The sequence below is a fragment of the Mercenaria mercenaria genome, chromosome 9 (assembly GCF_021730395.1).
Source record: "Mercenaria mercenaria strain notata chromosome 9, MADL_Memer_1, whole genome shotgun sequence".
Lineage (NCBI taxonomy): Eukaryota > Metazoa > Mollusca > Bivalvia > Venerida > Veneridae > Mercenaria > Mercenaria mercenaria.
The window spans coordinates 49,462,499-49,483,904 of NC_069369.1; the positions used below are offsets into that span (position 1 = coordinate 49,462,499).

The 21,406-nt window shown below is 36.2% G+C and overlaps 1 protein-coding gene across 1 annotated transcript in view; it reads right to left on the bottom strand.

Moving 5' to 3' along the window:
* LOC123547080 (Fanconi anemia group I protein-like) overlaps nt 1-21,406 on the bottom strand; it is a 78,236-nt gene that overhangs the window by 38,199 nt on the left and 18,631 nt on the right. The window contains exons 7-12 of the mRNA XM_053550551.1: nt 20,411-20,576; nt 9,644-9,732; nt 7,599-7,731; nt 5,994-6,086; nt 2,964-3,100; nt 984-1,158 (exon numbers count right to left, since the gene is read on the bottom strand). Of these exons, the coding sequence (XP_053406526.1) occupies nt 984-1,158; nt 2,964-3,100; nt 5,994-6,086; nt 7,599-7,731; nt 9,644-9,732; nt 20,411-20,576 (793 nt within the window). The remainder of the gene's footprint in view (nt 1-983; nt 1,159-2,963; nt 3,101-5,993; nt 6,087-7,598; nt 7,732-9,643; nt 9,733-20,410; nt 20,577-21,406) is intronic.

Consider the following 21,406-nt stretch of genomic DNA (forward strand, 5'->3'; position numbering starts at 1 on the left):
CATGTGTATTTTCACTAAGTGAAGGACCATAACTCTGGTATAGCTGAGTGAAATCCTAAAGAGAACACCAGATGCACAACTTCACATAATATATATTAATCCTCTTATGTTTTATGACTCTTGGTCAAGTACATATTTATAAACATGGTACACAAACTTTTTTTTGACTAAGTGAAGGGCCATAACTTCAGTCTTGCAAAGTGAAATATAAAAAACTCAGGTGCACAAATTCACATGCTAGGTAATATTTCTACCTGGTTTCAAGACTCTAGGTGAAATACTTTGCAACACAAACTTTTAAGCACTTTCATGTGTAAATTTTATTGTCAAGGACCATAACTCTGGTCTGATTGTGTAAAATCCCAACCAGAACATCAGGTGGGCAACTTCACATGTTATATAACAATCCCCTAATGTTTTAAGACTCTAAGTCAAATACTCTTTGAGATACATGTAACACAAACTTGTATACTCTTCATACATATCTCTAACAAAACCCCAAATGCACAACTTCACATGCTGAATATTATTCCTGGAATATTGCATAATACTGGGTCAAATACTTTTTTGACATACATGCGACAAAGACATAGGCCCTTTTTGTGCAAATTATTGACTAAGTCAAGGGCCATAACTCTAGTCTGGCTGTGTAAGATCCCAATTATAACCCCTGGTGCAAAACTTCCTGTGCTGAACAATCCTGAGAGGTTTGATGACTCTAGGTCATATTCTTTTTGAGATATGCACAACACAAATTCTGACGTTTGGACAGACGGACAAGGGCAAGACTAAAATTTTAAGGGAAACAAAAACAAACAGATTCGCATTTTTGTTGCATTTATTTTTCATCAGCTATATTATTACACCTATAGCAAGCCAGATGAGTAGAGTCCTCACATAAAAGAATTCCACACTCAAGGTGTGCTTCTGAACCAGAGTTAAGGGGCAACTGATTTGGGGCCTCTGAAAAACAAATGAAATACCTTGAATGTTTTCAGCAGTATCTTTGCTCCAAGTTGACAAGTCTGATGTGTAGGTCCTGTCTGTATACTGGGCAGTATGTCAATGCGTCCAAATACTGCTTTTGGTCCAAACGAATCCATCAAAATAAACCCTAATTGGACTAGACCCTGTACAACATGATCCCATCCATATGTACTGTAAAAAAATATGTTTGTGTTTTCATATGGTTTTAGTGACATTCTCCTACAGTAGCATGGCTGTCAATTTAAACAGTGCTCCTAGATTTTGCATCAGTCACTGACAATTTCACCATTTATATCAGATGTGAAGAGTGAATTACTTCAGACATATTATCTACCATATCATCAAGGAGCACTTTCACCTCACCAAGAGATCAAACTTGCCACCTACTGACTGATTTTGTTGTGGTATCCCCATTAATAAATATAGTGGGCAACAACAAAACACACACACACGTCAGATCAAAGACTATCGGGAAAAACATCAACAAATTTTCTTTAGTAAATACAGCATTTACATAATTTAACTATTTTTGACTACTTTTGAATTTTCCATTTAGTTGTGCATTTCTTACAACAAAAAAATAATCTTTTGCGATAAATGCATTTGAAAAACATTTATCAAAACTGCATTTAATCTACATCAGTCAGCTCCATTCAGCAATAACAGAATGCACTGATAGGCTGACTTATCTGTACTCAGCAGATGCAATTCTATCTTTCTGAACCGAAACAGCTAGTTTTACCATATAGATATTATTGATTTCTGTGTATTAGGCAACATGTCTATACAGGAAAAGTATTTATTAAAGCTTCACTTTTGATCTATGAATAATGCCTCTAGCTTGTTTTTATAAAGTCAAGATTTAAAATATATTGATAAACATACTACACTCGAAACCCGTTATAACGCTACTCGATATACCGCGGTCCTCGGTATAACGCTGTATGGCCTTGGTGCCCAAATTTTAGAGGGTTAAAAAAAAAAAAAAAAAAAAAAAAAAAAAACATCCGTGGATGTTACTTAATTTGATCATAACCTGCGTTAAAACTACAAGTACCTGTGTACTTTAACACCTTTCCATGACAACTGTCACAAAAATCAATAATCGTCTGCTAGCTTACTTGTTTGCGTATCGCCTTTGTTAAAGTTTCAATACATGTTGACATGTGACAATTAGGCAATCAGTACCATGTCAAAATTAGATTGTTTGCATAACAAGCCTTTAACATTGGTCAGTCAACTATCAAACTGTTAAGCACCAATTAAATAGATGACATGATCACTTGAGTGAATAAAAAATCGAATTTTGTAATAAACTACAGCCGTTTTTCGTAATCATCACACTCAATTCATCGGAAATAACTAAGATTCGACACACTGAAAGCCTTACTGAGAATGTGCTCCCTTTTAATATCGAATATCAATGACGGTGATTTAAAAATTTTCTATCTTATTTATCGATTTCCTTTATGTAGATCTATTCAAAATTAATTTTTTAAGACTGTCCGCGTTTTTTCTCTTTTAGTTACATAAACCCCCAGTGCAATTGCAGTGCATATGTATTTCTCACCACCGCACACTCCTCACACAGCGTTATAAATGTTTACTTCCGGGATACACAAATCTAATTTTCTTTTATAATCACGACAAAATGAGATGACACAGCGTTATAATTCTTTTAATGTATTTTTCAGTAGCATTTAAGGTAAATAAATGTCCCGTTTATACGATTCTTATTTCTTATTAACATAACACAGCGTCCAAAATATGTTACCGGTGGGTGGGGTATTGCGTATACCGCTGATATGATCAACCCCAAATTTAATCGCGCTAGAGCCGCGGGTCTCTAACCTTTGACCCCCGAAGACAGCGTTATAACGGGGTCCCAGTGTATTTTCTTTTTATAGAATAACTGATTTTGAACATGCTGTCAATATACAAATATTGCGATGAACAAATATAGCCCAAACGTTTACCTGTTTTGCACGGTCTGTATGACATACTCCTCCACTGAAACCATATCTGACACAACTTCCTGTATCCAACACGACTGTGACTGCTTCTCATGATCTTTGTAACTTTTCAAAAATGTTGTTTTCAGAAAGTCAAAAATCTGCAAGGTAAAACAGCCTTTCTTGCATTTTTTTTCCAATTCCAGTTTGATAATGACACGCGAGGTACAATTTTTTCTATAATAATCAATGGAATTAAATCCAGTTTATCCTGTACAAATAAATCTCCAATTCATTCTCTCTCAATAAATTATCTCCCCTCAAAATAGCTCTTTTTGCCATTTCTATGACATTTTATGCCTACAAACTGAAATGACATCACAGAAAGATACTCAGTTATCGTGCTCCTGGTTGGGTAAGAAATCAGTCCACCTGGAAACTAGAGCTATCATTAAAGCTGATGAATGTACCCCTCCCCCCACATGCACTGACATAGCACATTGCAATCTGACGCACACAAGATTGCATAATTATGTGGACTGTATGTATATAGACTATGTATATAGTATAGTAACAAAAAAACAAGCAAATTCGATGAATTGGTATCCCCCGCCGAAAGGGTCAGTGGTGAGGAACGGCAAAAAAATATATCCAGCAAAAAGTTAAGAATGTTAAAATGAAGCAAATAATTTCATTAGTCAAAATCAAATTAACAGAAAATGAATGTTTTTTGGGGGGTTGGGGGTGGGGGTGAGGGTACAAAAGTTTACATGTTGATTATAAATATTGATGGAAAATTAACAAGAGCTGTCACAGGAGACAGCGCGCTCGACTATTTCGATGCTGGATAGTGAAACTGGGCACATCTGAGGAAACTAGAGCTGTCACTGGAGTGTTTAATGACTCCAATTGTGGATGAACATATTGCACAATAGCCTGAGTCTATGTCAAAAATATCAACTTAAAGTAATAAGAGAGGTAAAGATAGAATGAATCAAAACACTATATCAGTATATCCTAAGCAAAACGGGGCATAATTCATTAAATATTGGTGCCAGAGTTATGCAGCTTGTGTCATATAGTGTGGGTGATGATGTTGAACAACTATTTTAAGTTTGAATCAAATCCATTCAGTAATAACAGAGACTGAGTGAAAGTGCATCAAAACTTTAACCTAAAATTCTAAATAAAAAGGGGGAATAATTACTGAAAAATTGGTGCCAGAGTTATGCACCTTGCGTCATATGGTGTGGGTGATGATGTTGAACAACTATTTTAAGTTTAAATCAAATCCATTCAGTAGTAACAGAGACAGAGTGAAAGTGCATCAAAACTTTAACCTAAAATTCTAAGTAAAAAGGTGAAATAATTCATAAAAAATTGGTCCCAGAGTTATGCACCTTGTGTCATATGATAAGGGTTATGATGCTGAACAATTGTTTAAGTTTGAATCAGATCCATTCAGTAATAACAGCGGTAGAGTGAAAGTGCACCAAAACTTTAACCTGAAATTTTAAGTAAAAAGGGGGAATAATTCATGAAAAAATGGTGCCAGAGTTATGCACCTTGTGTCATATGATGTGGGTGATGATGTTGAACAACTATTTTAAGTTTGAATCAAATCCATTCAGTAATCACAGAGATAGAATGAAAGTGCATCAAAACTTAAACCTGAAAATCTAAGTGAAAAAGGGGGATAATTCATGAAATATTGTGCCAGAGTTATGGCCCTTATGTCAGATGATGTGGATGATGATGAGGAATAAGTATTTCAAGTTTGAATCAAATCCATCAAGTAATTACAGAGATAAGTTGAAAAAAGAGAAAGTGCACCAAAACTTTAACCAAGGTGGGGACGCGGAAAGACGCCGATGCCGGGGCGAGTAGGATAGCTCTTCTTATACTTCGTATAGTCGAGCTAAAAATGAAAATAAAAAAAAAAGGTGTGGGTACACAACTTCACATATTTATAATAAATGTTCATGGAAAAGAATGAAAGAAGTTTAATGAAATTCTTCCAATTGGTTGGTTCGTTATGTAAAAATCTGTGGATTTTTAAACAATTAAAGGGCAATAACTATATGGAAAATTGACCAATAAAAAAAGAAAATGACGGGCATCATCAAAGTATGTTGGTTCATATTTATTTCAAGTTTGATGAAATTCTACCTGCTAGTAACTGTGAAATGGCTGCGGACGGACATTTTTGTGCATTTTTCATTAAATCAAGGGTAATAACTCTAAAGGAAATTGACCAGTCCAAAAAAACAAACTTGAAGGGCATCACTGCAGTATCTTGGTTCATGTCTATTTCAAGTTTGACGAAATTCTACCTGCTAGTTACTGAGAAATGGCTGCGGATGGACATTTTTCATTAAATCAAGGGCAGTAACTCTAAGGGAAATTGACCAATCAATAAAAACACTTGACGGGCATCATCGCAGTATATTGGTTCATGTTTATTTCAAGTTTCATGAAACTCTACCAGGTAGTTACTGAGAAATGGCTGCAGACGGACGGACGGACTAACAACGCCATTTCAATAAACGCCTCCCGATTTCATCGGCGGGGGATAACAAAAGTCCCATTACTGTGCAGAATTTTGTTCTGAAAGAACCTAACATGCACCATGCACAACTAGGGTTACTACTGATCACTTGTGTTAAGTTTCATTAAATTGTGTGCATGGGTTCAGGAGATTAAGCACGCATAAAATTGCAATAGCAGACTCTATGTATATAGTAGAGTAACAAAATCAAAGTCCTGTAACTGCAAATTTCTACTCTGAGAGAACCTAACATGCGCTATGCACAACTACTGTTGTTACTGATCACTTGTGTGAAGTTTCATTAAATTGTGTTAAGGGGATGAGGAGAATTGGTTTGCACAAGATTGTCTCCATGGACAGAAGGGCGGACAATTTGAAGCCAATATACCGCCCCTAACCACTTGGTTGTTTGGGGGGTACAATACACATCTGTCTTTGCAGGGAAATGTCTGCTCTTCTGAGGTGTAACACAGGTAATACTGAACAGATGTAAGAAAACAACAAACCTGATCTTCAAATCTGTTTATTCTGGCCAGTGAGAGCGCCATGGCAAGTGAGAAAGGCGACAGAGTCTTTGTAGCACTACAGTTTTGGTATCCCTGAGGTAATAAAAAGTGAATAGAGTCATATATAGTTGAACATTTTTATCAAAACTATTTATACAAATTAAATAAACTTATAACCAGTTTTATGTCATACGACTATCTTTGAAAAAAAAAAGTATTTTTTAAGGCTCATTGTTTGAGAAAAGATCTGAATTACAGCTGTCCTGTAAAGCTCAACAGTCGTGCTAAATTATGTGACCTAGTATTTTTACTTCCTGTACTTTACCTGGGAGTCCTGTCAACTTACTTTTACATATTAAAATTGGGTAGGTTTTTAGCATTTTAAACAACAGCATAATTCTAATAACTGACAATTCTGCAAAAAAAAGAACAAACATGTTCTATGAACTATAGTCTTTTATTACTGTATACCTTAAGACATTTGAAGAATTCTCAACCTAGATTCTGCTGTTAACCTAAGTTGTGAAAAATTCTCAACCTAGATCCTGATGTTACCGCAAGATATTTCAACTTTTGTCAGAGATTCTGATGTTACCTTCAGACATTTGATAAATTCTCATGCCAGATCCTGATGTTATCTTAAGACATGACAAAGTCTGAACCTAGATCCAAATGATATCTTGAGATATTTGATAAACTTTTGTCCTAGATCCTATGTTACCTAAAGGACATTTGATAAATTCTCTTCCTAGATTCTGATATTACTTTAAGACATTTGATAAATTCCTGCCCCAAATCCTGATGTTACCTTTAGACATTTAATAACCTTTCATCCTAGACCTGATATTACCTTAAGATAATTGATAAATTCTTGTCCTTTCTCAAAATATTTCACAAATTATCTTCCCGGATCCTGCAGTCATTTTAAAACATTTGAGATTTTTGTCCAAGATCCTAATGTTACCTTAACACATTTGAGAAATTTTCTTCCCAAAACCTGATGTTACACTGACATTAGAGAAATTCTCTTCCCAGATCCTGATGATACATTCAGACATTTGACAAATTCTCATCCCTGACCCTGATGTTAAATTCAGACATAAGATGCATTCAAGACCCTGTTCCTGATGTTACCTTAAGACATTTTAGGAATTCTCTTCCCAGATCCTGATGTTTCATTCAGACATTTGATAAATTTTCTTCCCAAAACCTGATGTTACATTCAGACATGATACATTCACGACCCAGATTCAGATGTTACCTTAAGACATCTGACAAATTTTCATTCCTGATTCTGATGTTACATTTAGACATATGATACATTCTTGACCCAGATCCAGATGTTACCTTAAGACATTTGAGAAATTCTCTTCCTAGATCCTGATGTTACATTCAGACATATGATACATTCTTGACCCAGATCCAGATGTTACCTTAACACATTTGAGAAATTCTCTTCCTAGATCCTGATGTTACATTTAGACATATGATACATTCTTGACCCAGATCCAGATGTTACCTTAACACATTTGAGAAATTCTCTTCCTAGATCCTGATGTTACATTTAGACATACGATACATTCTTGACCCAGATCCAGATGTTACCTTAAGACATTTGAGAAATTCTCTTCCTAGATCCTGATGTTGTTTTACAGCAAAACTGATATGAAGTATAACAGTGCCCTCTGTGTGTCTCAGACTTTCTGTATTGTTTATACTATCATCCAATAGATCCTCACTGAAATGTTTACAACAACTGCCAATAATACCAAAATACGTACCAGCATGAAGGTATAACCCTAGTGAAAGTGAACTTTGGTTGAGTTTCTAAAAAATATGTTAAAGCCAAAAGACTTTACTTGGAAGAAGTTGTGTTGTTACATTAATATATAGCAATTTAGCAATTTATTTTTTATTTCTGTACCATTACCCAAGAACAACATCACATTGCTCATATATACATTCAACAAGAGCTGTCCGTAAGACAGCCAAGCTCGACTATTCGAAATATTGACCCAGAAGCAGGAAAATATTACCCAAAAAAGTTAAATATCAAAAGAGTTTTAAGTTCAAAAGGGGGAATAATTTGACCAAAATGCATATCAGTTATGGGACTTGCTGCTATCAACTAGTTTTATAACCCCGAAGGCACATGAGAAGTTTCAATTCAATATCTGCATTAGTTTTGGAGATAGTAACTTGCATGTAAAACTTTAACCAGAATTTTCAAAGTCCAAAAGGGGGCATAATTTGCCCAAAATACATGCCAGAGTTTTGGGACTTGATCCAGTGAGGTTAGTAATTGATCTAGAAAAAGAAAAAATAAGTTTCAAATCTATATGCCTTTTAGTAATAGCTGTATGTACTTGCACGCAAAACTTCAACCAGAATTTTCTAAGTCCAAAAGGGGGCATAATTTGGCCAAAATGAAAGTCAGAGTTATGGGACTTGATCCTATCAACTAGTTTTATAACCCCGAAGACACATGTGAAGTTTCAAATCAATATCTGCATTATTTTTGGAGATAATAACTTGCATGTAAAACTTTAACCAAAATTTTCTAAGTCTAAAAGGGGGCATAATTTGCTCAAAAAACATGTCAGAGTTATGGGACTTGACCCAGTGAGGTTGGTAATTGATCTAGAAAAAGAAAAAATAAGTTTTAAATCTATATGCCTTTTAGAAATAGTTGTATGTACTTGCACGCAAAACTTTAACCAGAATTTTCTAAGTCCAAAAGGGGGCATAATTTGGCCAAAATGAAAGTCAGAGTTATGGGACTTGCTGCTATCAACTAGTTTTATAACCCCGAAGACACATGTGAAGTTTCAAATCAATATCTGCATTAGTTTTGGAGATAGTAACTTGCATGTAAAACTTTAACCAAAATTTTCTAAGTCTAAAAGGGGGCATAATTTGCTCAAATAACATGTCAGAGTTATGGGACTTGACCCAGTGAGGTTGGTAATTGATCTAGAAAAAGAAAAAATAAGTTTTAAATCTATATGCCTTTTAGAAATAGTTGTATGTACTTGCACGCAAAACTTTAACCAGAATTTTCTAAGTCCAAAAGGGGGCATAATTTGGCCAAAATGAAAGTCAGAGTTATGGGACTTGCTGCTATCAACTAGTTTTATAACCCCGAAGACACATGTGAAGTTTCAAATCAATATCTGCATTAGTTTTGGAGATAGTAACTTGCATGTAAAACTTTAACCAAAATTTTCTAAGTCCAAAAGGGGGCATAATTTGCTCAAAATACATGTCAGAGTTATGGGACTTGACCCAGAGAGGTTGGTAATTGACCTAGAAAAAGAAGAAATAAGTTTCAAAGCTATATGCCTTTCACTGATGGCTGTATGTACTTGCATGCAAAAACTTAACCAAGGTGTGACGCCGACGCCGACGCCGACGCCGACGCCGACGCCGACGCCAGGGTGAGTAGAATAGCTAGACTATTCTTCGAATAGTCGAGCTAAAAACAATATGTTTTTGTTATAACATTTTCAAAGTAAGTAAGCTTTTGATATTCTCAACTCAGTATGATAATATGCGATATTTAACTATATAATTATCACTTTCCCTCTATAATCAATGAGGAAAATGTTGAAACATTATCAATAAAGAACCAACAAAACTTTGTCACCTACCTGAATTCCTGGTTATCTACAGGTTTCTGGTGGCTGTCTTGTTCAGTGAAAAAGTTTATAATTCCCTCTAGCACAAGTTTTTTATGTCCCTACAATAAAAGAAATAGTCATAAATGTTTATTCTCCATGACTCATAGCTATTTAATGCTTACAAAAATATGCCTTGAAAAGTTTTATTTATAACTGGGTATAAACAAGAGGACCAAGATGGTCCTGAATCGCTCACCTATCTCCACATGACCCAGTGTTCAACTGAGTATGACATCGTTATTTCTATTATTTGACATAGTGACCTAGTTTTTGAGCACATGTGACCTAGATATCATCAAGATAAAAAATTCTGACCAATTTTCATGAAGATCCATTGAAAAATATGGCCTCTAGAGAGGTCACAAGGTTTTTCTATTATTTGACCTAATGACCTAGTTTTTGAAGGCACGTGACCCACTTTTAAACTTGACCTAGATATCATCAAGGTGAACATTCTCACCAATTTTCATGAAGATCTCGTGAAAAATATGGCCTCTAGAGAGGTCACAAGGTTTTTCTATTTTTCGACCTACTGACCTAGTTTTTGACCGCACATGACCCAGTTACGAACCTGACCTAGATATCATCAAGCTGAACATTCTCACCAATTTTCATGAAGATCCATTGAGAAATATGGCCTCTAGAGAGGTCACAAGGTTTTTTCTATTTTTTAGACCTACTGACCTAGTTTTTGACCCCACGTGACCCAGTTTCGAATCTGACTTAGATATCATCAAGATGAACATTCTGACCAATATTCATGAAGATCTCATGAAAAATATGGCCTCTAGAGAGGTCACAAGGTTTTTCTATTTTTAGATCTACTGACCTAGTTTTTAACCCCACGTGACCCAGTTTCGAATTTGACCTAGATATCTTCAAGGTAAACATTCTGACCAATTTTCATGAAGATCCATTGAAAAATATCGCCTCTAGAGAGGTCACAAGGTTTTCCTATTTTTAGACCTACTGACCTAGTTTTTGACCACACATGACCCAGTTTAAAACTTGACCTAGATATCATCAAGGTGAACATTCTGACCAATTTTCATGAAGATCCATTGAGAAATATGGCTACTAGAGAGGTCACAAGGTTTTTTCTATTTTTAGATCTACTGACCTAGTTTTTGACCCCACATGACCCAGTTTCGAACTTGACCTAGATATCATCAAGGTGAACATTCTGACCAATATTCATGAAGATCTCATGAAAAATATGGCCTCTAGAGAGGTCACAAGGTTTTTCTATTTTTAGATCTACTGACCTAGTTTTTAACTCCACGTGACCCAGTTTCGAACTTGACCTAGATATCATCAAGATGAACATTCTGACCAATTTTCATGAAGATGCATTGAGAAATATGGCCTCTAGAGAGGTCACAAGGTTTTTCTATTTTTAGATCTAATGACCTAGTTTTTGACCCTATGTGACCCAGTTTCAAACTTGACCTAGATATCATCAAGATAAACATTCTGACCAATATTCATGAAGATCTCATGAAAAATATGGCCTCTAGAGAGGTCACAAGGTTTTTCTATTTTTAGACCTACTGACCTAGTTTTTGACCCCATGTGACCCAGTTTCGAACTTGACCTAGATATCATCAAGGTGAACGTTCTGACCAATTTTCATGAAGATCTTGTGAAATATATGGCCTCTAGAGAGGTCACAAGGTTTTTCTATTTTTAGACCTACTGACCTAGTTTTTGATGGCACGTGACCCAGTTTCGAACTTGACCTAGATATCATCAAGATGAACATTCTGACCAACTTTCATAAAGATCCCATGAAAAATGTGACCTCTAGAGTGGTCTCAAGCAAAAGTTTAGGGACGCACGGACGCACGACGGACGACGCGCGATCACAAAAGCTCACCTTGTCACTTTGTGACAGGTGAGCTAAAAATAGTTTCTACACAAGACGGCCCTGTATCGCTCACCTGACCTAGTTCTTACCCGTGGGAACCTAGCATCTTGTCTGGCCTAGATTTCATAGAGACAAACATTTTGACTATGTTTTATGTTTTTTAGATCATTAACCAATACACAAAACAAGAGGACCATGATGGTCCTGAATCGCTCACCTCTTCCCACATGACCCAGTTTTGAGTATGACGTCGTTTTTTCTATTATTTGACATAGTGACCTAGTTTTTGAGCTCATGAGACCCAGTTTTAAACATGACCTAGATATTATCAAGATAAAAATTCTGACCAATTTTCATGAAGATCCATTGAACAGGAGCTGTCCATAAGACAGCCAAGCTCGACTATTCAAAATATTGTCACAGAAGCAGGAAATTATTACCCAAAATGTTAAATATCAAAAGAGTTTTAAGTTCGAAACGGGACATAATTTGACCAAAATGCATATCAGAGTTATGGGACTTGATGCTATCAACTAGTTTAATAACTCCGAAGAAACATGTTAAGTTTCAATTCCATATCTGCATTAGTTTTGGAGATAGTAACTTGCATGTAAAACTTAAACCAGAATTTTCTTAGTCCAAAATGGGGCATAATTTGCTCAAAATACATGTTAAGAGTTATGGAACTTGACCCAGTGAGGTTGATAACTAACCTAGAAAAAGAATAAATAAGTTTCAAAGCTATATGCCTTTTGGTAATAGCTGTATGTACTTGCACACAAAACTTTAACCAGGATTTTTTAACTCCAAAAAGAGGCATAATTTGCCCAAAATACATGTCAGAGTTAAGGGACTTGATTCTATCAACTAGTTTTTTAACCCCTAAGACACATGTGAAGTTTCAATTTAATATCTGCATTAGTTTTGGAGATAGTAACTTGCATGTAAAACTTTAACCAGGATTTTCTAAGTCCAAAAGGGGGCATAATTTGCTCAAAATACATGTCAGAGTTATGGGACTTGACCCAGTGATGTAGGTAATTGATCTAAAAAAAGAAAAAATAAGTTTCAAACAAGAGCCATGTTAGACATGGCCAATCCCCCCGCCAGTCATATTATAATTGAAGGCTAAAGTTCCTGGCAAGTTAGTGTCTGAAAGTATTCATTTTGGGAAAAGCTTTGAAGAACCGTTTAGTTGTGGTCCACATCAGGGATTTTAAAGATGTGGAAGAAAGAATTATTCAGTGGTGAGGTGGCTTCCTGCTAAATTTGATTAATTTTCATGAACAGTATAGCTATGACGTTTTTCTATATGGCTACTGTAAAAAGAAGGAATGGAAAGCTAACAGGGAACAAGAGTGCCAGAATGTCACAATATATGCCAGTCACAGCAAATTTCTTTTTTCTAGCAGCTGTATTTGCAAAATTAATGGAATTTTAGTTTTGTGGTTGTTTAGTAATCATTGTAAGTCTTTAGCTTTTCTAAGTCCACAAAAAACTCCTTACCAGGTAGAGTTATCTTAAAATACACCTCAAATTGGAAAGTAGCATCCATGTTGTACCACAGAAAAGTGGTCTTGTTTTTTCCCTATGGTCAATTATAAAAATGTTACAACATAAGATATTTATAGTAACAACAAAGGGAAGTTAATCTTTATTAAAAAAAAAAAAAAAAATTGTAAGTCCACACAAAAGTCTTTACTAGGTAAAGATTGGTCCAAATACACCTCAAAATTGGATGTAGCATGCATGTTGTACTACAGAAAAGTGGTCTCGATTTTTCCCTACGACTAGAAATGAAAAAGTTACAATAAAAGCTATTTAAAGTAACAACAAAGGGAAGTAATTCTAAAGAAGGGAACTGCGCAGGACACTTCGTCTCATGCTGATGTATAATTGTGCCAAGTTACATCAAAATCCCTCCATGCATGAAAAAGAAATGCTTCAGACAAAGTCATTCTTGTATCTGACCTTTGGCCTCTATGTGTGACCTTGACCTTAGACCTAGCAACCTGGATCTTGCGCATGACACTGTCTCGTGGTGGTGAACATTTGTGCCAAGTTATATCAAAATCCTTCTATGCATGAAAAAGTGCTCCAGACAAGGTTTTCATTCTTGTATCCTTTGACCTCTAAGTGTGACCTTGACCTTAGAACTAGGGACCTGGATCTTGCGCATGACACTTCACCTCGTGGTGGTGAATATTTGTGCCAAGATATATCAAAATCCCTCCATGCATGAAAAAGATATGCTCCGGATAAATTTTTTAAAGAAAATATGATAAAGGGGAATAACTCTAAAAAATAGGCAAGGTAGAGTTATTGTTTTTGCATACTGCACTTCCTCGCAATGTGTTCTATCATTGTATGAAGTTTGAAGAAAATCCCTCCAGTACTTGAGTTATGCTCTGGACAAATTTTTTTAAGAAAATATGATAAAGGGGAATAGCTCTAAAAAATAGGCAAGGTAGAGTTATTGTTCTTGCACACTGCACTTCCTTCCAATGTGTTCTATCAGTGTATGAAGTTTGAAGAAAATCCCTCTAATACTTTTGGAGTTATGCTCCGGACAAACTTTTTTTAAGAAAATATGATAAAGGGGAATAACTCAAAAAATAGGCAAGGTAGAGTTATTGTTCTTGCACATTGCACTTCCCCCCAATGTGTTCTATCAATGTATGAAGTTTGAAGAAAATCCCTCCAGTACTTTTGGAGTTATGCTCCGGACAAATTTTTTTAAGAAAATATGATAAAGGGGAATAACTCAAAAAATAGGCAAGGTAGAGTTATTGTTCTTGCACACTGCACTTCCTCCCAATGTCTTCTATCAGTTATGAAGTTTGAAGAAAATCCCTCCAGTACTTTTTGAGTTATGCTCCGGACAAAGATCGTTGCGGACGAACGCACACACGGACGGAGAGCATTTCTAATATCCCCTTCGCGTTTTTTCCCTACGACTAGAAATGAAAAAGTAACAATAAAAGCTATTTAGAGTAACAACAAAGGGAAGTAATTCTAAAGAAGGGAACTGCGCAGGACACTTCGTCTCATGCTGATGTATAATTGTGCCAAGTTACATCAAAATCCCTCCATGCATGAAAAAGAAATGCTTCAGACAAAGTCATTCTTGTATCTGACCTTTGGCCTCTATGTGTGACCTTGACCTTAGACCTAGCAACCTGGATCTTGCGCATGACACTGTCTCGTGGTGGTGAACATTTGTGCCAAGTTATATCAAAATCCTTCTATGCATGAAGAAGAAGTGCTCCAGACAAGGTTTTCATTCTTGTTATCTTTGACCTCTAAGTGTGACCTGACCTATAGAACTAGGACCTGGTTCTTGCGCATGACACTTCACTCGTGGTGGTGAATATATGTGCAAGATATATCAAAAATCCCTCCATGCATGAAAAAGATATGCTTCAGATAAATTTTTTAAAGAAAATATGATAAAGGGGAATAACTCTAAAAAATAGGCAAGGTAGATTTATTGTTCTTGCATACTGCACTTCCTCGCAATGTGTTCTATCAGTGTATGAAGTTTGAAGAAAATCCCTCCAGTACTTGAGTTATGCTCTGGACAAATTTTTTTAAGAAAATATGATAAAGGGGAATCACTCTAAAAAATAGGCAAGGTAGAGTTACTGTTCTTGCACACTGCACTTCCTCCCAATGTGTTCTATCAGTGTATGAAGTTTGAAGAAAATCCCTCCAGTACTTTTGGAGTTATGCTCCGGACAAAGATCGTTGCGGACGAACGCACGCACGGACGGAGAGCATTTCTAATATCCCCTTCGCGTTTTTTCCCTACGACTAGAAATGAAAAAGTTACAATAAAAGCTATTTAAAGTAACAACAAAGGGAAGTAATTCTAAAGAAGGGAACTGCGCAGGACACTTCGTCTCATGCTGATGTATAATTGTGCCAAGTTACATCAAAATCCCTCCATGCATGAAAAAGAAATGCTTCTGACAAAGTCATTCTTGTATCTGACCTTTGGCCTCTATGTGTGACCTTGACCTTAGACCTAGCAACCTGGATCTTGCGCATGACACTGTCTCGTGGTGGTGAACATTTGTGCCAAGTTATATCAAATCCTTCTATGCATGAAGAAAAGTGCTCCAGACAAGGTTTTCATTCTTGTATCCTTTGACTCTAAGTGTGACCTTGACCTAGAACTAGGGACTGTTCTTGCGCATGACACTTCACCTCGTGTGGTGAATATTTGAAGAAATCAAAATCTTGGAAAGATATGCTCGAAAATTTTTTAAAGAAAATATGATAAAGGGGAATAACTCTAAAAATAGGCAAGGTAGATTATTGTTCTTGATATGCACTTCCTCCAATGTGTTCTATCATGTATGAAGTTTGAAGAAAATCCCTCCAGTACTTGAGTTATGCTCGGACAAATTTTTTTAAGAAAATATGATAAAGGGAATACTCAAAAAAATAGGCAAGGTAGAGTTATGTTCTTGCACACTGCACTTCCTCCCAATGTTTCTATCAGTGTATGAAGTTTGAAGAAAATCCCTCAGTACTTTTGAGTTATGCTCGACAAAGATCGTTGCGGACGAACGCACCACGGACGGAGAGCATTTCAATATCCCCTTCGCGTTTTTTCCCTACGACTAGAAATGAAAAAGTACAATAAAAGCTATTTAAGTAACAACAAAGGGAAGTAATTCTAAAGAAGGGAACTGCGCAGGACATTCGTCTCATGCTGATGTATAATTGTGCCAAGTTACATCAAAATCCCTCCATGCATGAAAAAGAAATGCTTCGACAAAGTCATTCTTGTATCTGACCTTTGCCTCTATGTGTGACCTTGACCTTAGACCTAGCAACCTGGATCTTGCGCATGACACTGTCTCGTGGTGTGAACATTGTGCAAGTTATATCAAAATCCTTCTATGCATGAAGAAGAAGTGCTCCAGACAAGGTTTTCATTCTTGTATCCTTTGACCTCTAAGTGTGACCTTGACCTTAGAACTAGGGACCTGGTTCTTGCGCATGACACTTCACCTCATGGTGGTGAACATTTGTGCCAAGATATATCAAAATCCCTCCATGCATGAAAAAGATATGCTCCGGATAAATTTTTTAAAGAAAATATGATAAAGGGGAATAACTCTAAAAAATAGGCAAGGTAGAGTTATTGTTCTTGCACACTGCACTTCCTCGCAATGTGTTCTATCAGTGTATGAAGTTTGAAGAAAATCCCTCCAGTACTTTTGGAGTTATGCTCTGGACAAATTTTTTTTAAGAAAATATGATAAAGGGGAATAACTCAAAAAATAGGCAAGGTAGAGTTATTGGTCTTGCACGCTGCACTTCCTCCCAATGTGTTCTATCAGTGTATGAAGTTTGAAGAAAATCCCTCTAATACTTTTGGAGTTATGCTCCGGACAAACTTTTTTTAAGAAAATATGATAAAGGGGAATAACTCAAAAAATAGGTAAGGTAGAGTTATTGTTCTTGCACACTGCACTTCCCCCAATGTGTCCTATCAATGTATGAAGTTTGAAGAAAATCCCTCCAATACTTTTGAAGTTATGCTCCGGACAAATTTTTTTAAGAAAATATGATAAAGGGGAATAACTCAAAAAATAGGCAAGGTAGAGTTATTGTTCTTGCACACTGCACTTCCTCCCAATGTGTTCTATCAGTGTATGAAGTTTGAAGAAAATCCCTCCAGTACTTTTGGAGTTATGCTCCGGACAAAGATCGTTGCGGACGGACGGACGCACGCACGCACGGACGGAGAGCATTTCTAATATCCCCTTCGCCTTTGGCGGGGGGATAAATCAATATGCCTTTTAGTAATAGCTGTATGTACTTGCATGTAAAACTTTAACCAGGATTTCCTAAGTCCAAAAGGGGGCATAATTTGCTCAAAATACATGTCAGAGTTATGGGACTTGACCCAGTGAGGTAGGTAATTGATCTAGAAAAAGAAAAAATAAGTTTCAAATCAAGATGCCTTTTAGTAATAGCTGTTTGTACTTGCTTGCAAAACTTTAACCAGAATTTTCTAAGTCCAAAAGGGGGCATAATTTGGCCAAAATACATGTCAGAGTTATGGGACTTGACCCAGTGAGGTAGGTAATTGATCTAGAAAAAGAAAAAATAAGTTTCAAATCTATATGCCTTTTAGTAATAGCTGTATGTACTTGCATGCAAAACTTAACCAAAATTTTCTAAGTACAAAAGGGGGCATAATGTGGCAAAAATGAAGGTCAGAGTTATGAGACTTGGTGTTATCAACTAGTTTTATAACCCCGAAGACACACGTGAAGTTTCAATTCAATATCTGCATTAGTTTTGGAGATAGTAACTTGCATGTAAAACTTTAAACAGAATTTTCTAAGTCCAAAAGGGGGCATAATTTGCTCAAAATACACGTTACAGTTATGGAACTTGACCCAGTGAGGTTTGTAATTGACCTAGAAAAAGAATAAATAAGTTTCAAAGCTATATGCCTTTAAATGATAGCTATATGTACTTGCATGCAAAAACTTAACCAAGGTGTGACGCCAGGGTGAGTAGAATAGCTGGACTATTCTTCGAATAGTCGAGCTAAAAATATGGTCTCTAGAGAGGTCACAAGGTTTTACTATTATTTGACCTATTGACCTAGTTTTCGAAGGTACGTGACCCTGTTTTGAACTCTATCTAGATATCATCAAGGTGAACATTCTCACTAATTTTCATGAAGATCTCATGAAAAATATGGCCTCTAGAGAGGTCACAACGTTTTTCTATTTTTATACCTACTGGCTTAGTTTTTGACCGCATGTGACCCAGTTTCTAAACTGACCTAGATATCATCAAGATAAACATTCAGATCAATTTTCATGAAGATCCATTCAAAAATATGGCCTCTAGAGAGGTCAAAAGATTTTAATTATCTTAGACCTACTGACCTAGTTTTTGAACGCAGTTGACCCAGTTTCGAACTTGACCTAGATATCATCAAGATGAACATTCAGACCAATTTTCATACAGATCCCATGAAAAGTATGGCCTCTAGAGATGTCACAAGGTTTTTATATTATTTGACCTACTGACCTAGTTTTTAATGGCACGTGACCCAGTTTCAAACCTGACCTAGATATCATCAAGGAGAACATTCTGACCAACTTTCATACAGATCCCATGAAAAATATGGCCTCTAGACAGGTCACAACGTTTTTTCATTATTTGACCTACTGACCTATTTTTTGAAGGCACGTGACCCACTTTCGAACTTGACCTAGATATCATCAAGATGAACACTGACCAATTTTTATGAAGATCCATTCGCAAGTATGGCCTCTAGAGAGGTCACAAAGTTTTTCTATTTTTAGACCTACTGACCTAGTTTTTGACCGTACGTGACCCACTTTCGATCTTGACCTAGACATCATCAAGATGAATATTCAGACCAACTTTCAGACAGATCCCATGAAAAATATGGCCTCTAGAGAGGTCACAAGATTTTTCTATTATTTGACCTACTGACCTAGTTTTTGACGGCACATGACCCACTTTCAAACTTGACCTAGATATCATCAAGGTGAACATTCTGACCAATTTTCATGAAAATCTCATGAAACATATGGCCTCTAGAGAGGTCACAAGGTTTTTCTATTTCAAGACCTACTGACCTAGTTTTTGACCGCAGTTGACCCAGTTTCGAACTTAACCTAGATATCATCAAGATGAACATTCAGACCAACTTTCATACAGATCCCATGAAAAATATGGCCTCTAGAGAGGTCACAAGGTTTTTCTATTATTTGACCTACAGACCTAGTTTTCGAAGGCACGTGACCCAGTTTCGAACTTAACCTAGATATCATCAAGGTGAACGTTCTGACCAATTTTCATGAAGATCTTTTAAAATATATGGCCTCTAGAGAGGTCACAAGGTTTTTCTATTTTTAGACCTACTGACCTAGTTGTTGATGGCACGTGACCCAGTTTCGAACTTGACCTAGATATCATCAAGATGAACATCCTGACCAACTTTCATAAAGATCCCACAAAAATGTGACCTCTAGAGTGGTCACAAGAAAAAGTTTACGGACACACGGACAGACGACGGACGCTGCGTGATCACAAAAGCTCACCTTGTCACTATGTGACAGGTGAGCTAAAAATGTATCAATGATTTGACCTCATGACATAGTTTTTGACCTCGGGTACCCCAAATTCTGAACTTGACCTATATTTCATACTGACAAACCAAACATTCTGAGAAAGAATTACAATGATCAAGTTAAAAAAATATACTTCCTAGTGTTATCAAAAGCTTTTTTATGATTTGACCTAATGACCTAGGTTTTCCTCAAGTAACCCAGTTACAAATTTATCCTATATTCTAAACAGACAAACATTCCTACCACATCTCATGAACAGATAGAACATGTGGCCTTTTGAGTGTAAGTAATGTCTTTCTATGATTTGACCTACTGACATCAAAAACAACAGAGGTCATCAACTTCATAAGCCCAACATGCTACAAAGTTTGAATGTTATGGGTCAAGTGGTTCTCAAGTTATTGGGCGGAAACTGTTTGCACTACCGACAAAGATAAATGGATCGGCCGACATACCAAATGAACTGACAGGTGCAAAGAAATATACCCCTGCTTCTTCGAAGGGTGTGGGGTAGGGGGAGGGCATTAAAATACAATTCATTATTAGATATTAATGTCAATTTCTTGTCAATAACTTTGAACAAGTGACAAATGTCCTGGAGGCAAATGATCACAGCTAGACAATGCAGGCTTGTATTTAGAATCTGATACAGAAAATAATGACAGCAGTTTTGAACGCAGAAACTACAACGAAATTATACCTAGTCATATAGTCAAAGCTGAATGATACCTTAGTTGCAAGCAGAAGAAGCTGGTAGACTAGCGCTGGTATATCACCCATGTCTAATTCCCGGAACATTCTTAAAACTTTCTCTATAACAAATTTCAGCTCTTCATTAGTTAGTGGAACATCTCTAAACATTGATGCAAGGTTGACAACACTACCAGGATCCCATCTGTATAAGAGAATATATCTCATACATTACATACACTGTACCTACTAATACTAAAATGTCAAACTTACCATATTTTGGTGTGTATAGGTCGCGGTAATGTATAGTCCGCATCTAATTTTTGCTCTGGAAATGGTCGGAAAATTTAACTTCTAGCGTATTAGTCGCAGTTAAATTTCGGATTTTTTCCCCAGCAATATTTAATATGTAAATCAATATGGCGGCGGCCATATTGATGCCGCGGACTGAATTATTATCAGAACCTGATTGGTGGAAATCGGACAGTGTTATTTTTGTTCCCAACCGTTTCGTACCAACAGTAGTATCGGTAACAGACTACATCAAAGAAAAGCGGCTTTTTGACACTAATTGGCAGCAGACGGTTTGCGTTTACATTCTGTTGTCATGCAAGCTTAAGTGTGAATTGTTTGCACAGCAATTATAACACCTTTCCGTGTCGTGTAATTAACCGCGTTCTTTTGATTCTGAGTAAAAAGATTAACAAAATATCTCTGTTTGGATTTTTTCTTTTATTTAAATATCAAAAGTAAAAAATTATCTTTCAAGTTTTTTAATACGCTAAGAATTAGTATAAACAATGTTTGGAATGGAGGACGGATCTGTCCGGATTTTATCCAACCCGGAGTACATGTCAATGGCGTCCAGTAACACGAAAGTAGAAACAAATGTAATTCAGACTGCAAAAACATCTTTGAATTAAAGTCATTCGTAATTTTAATAGTCTGTATGGGTTATTTACGATATATTTTATTGAAAGTAACCCCTATTCGTTGAAAAGCCGCCGATATTGATGTTTTTATCCATTTTGTTCG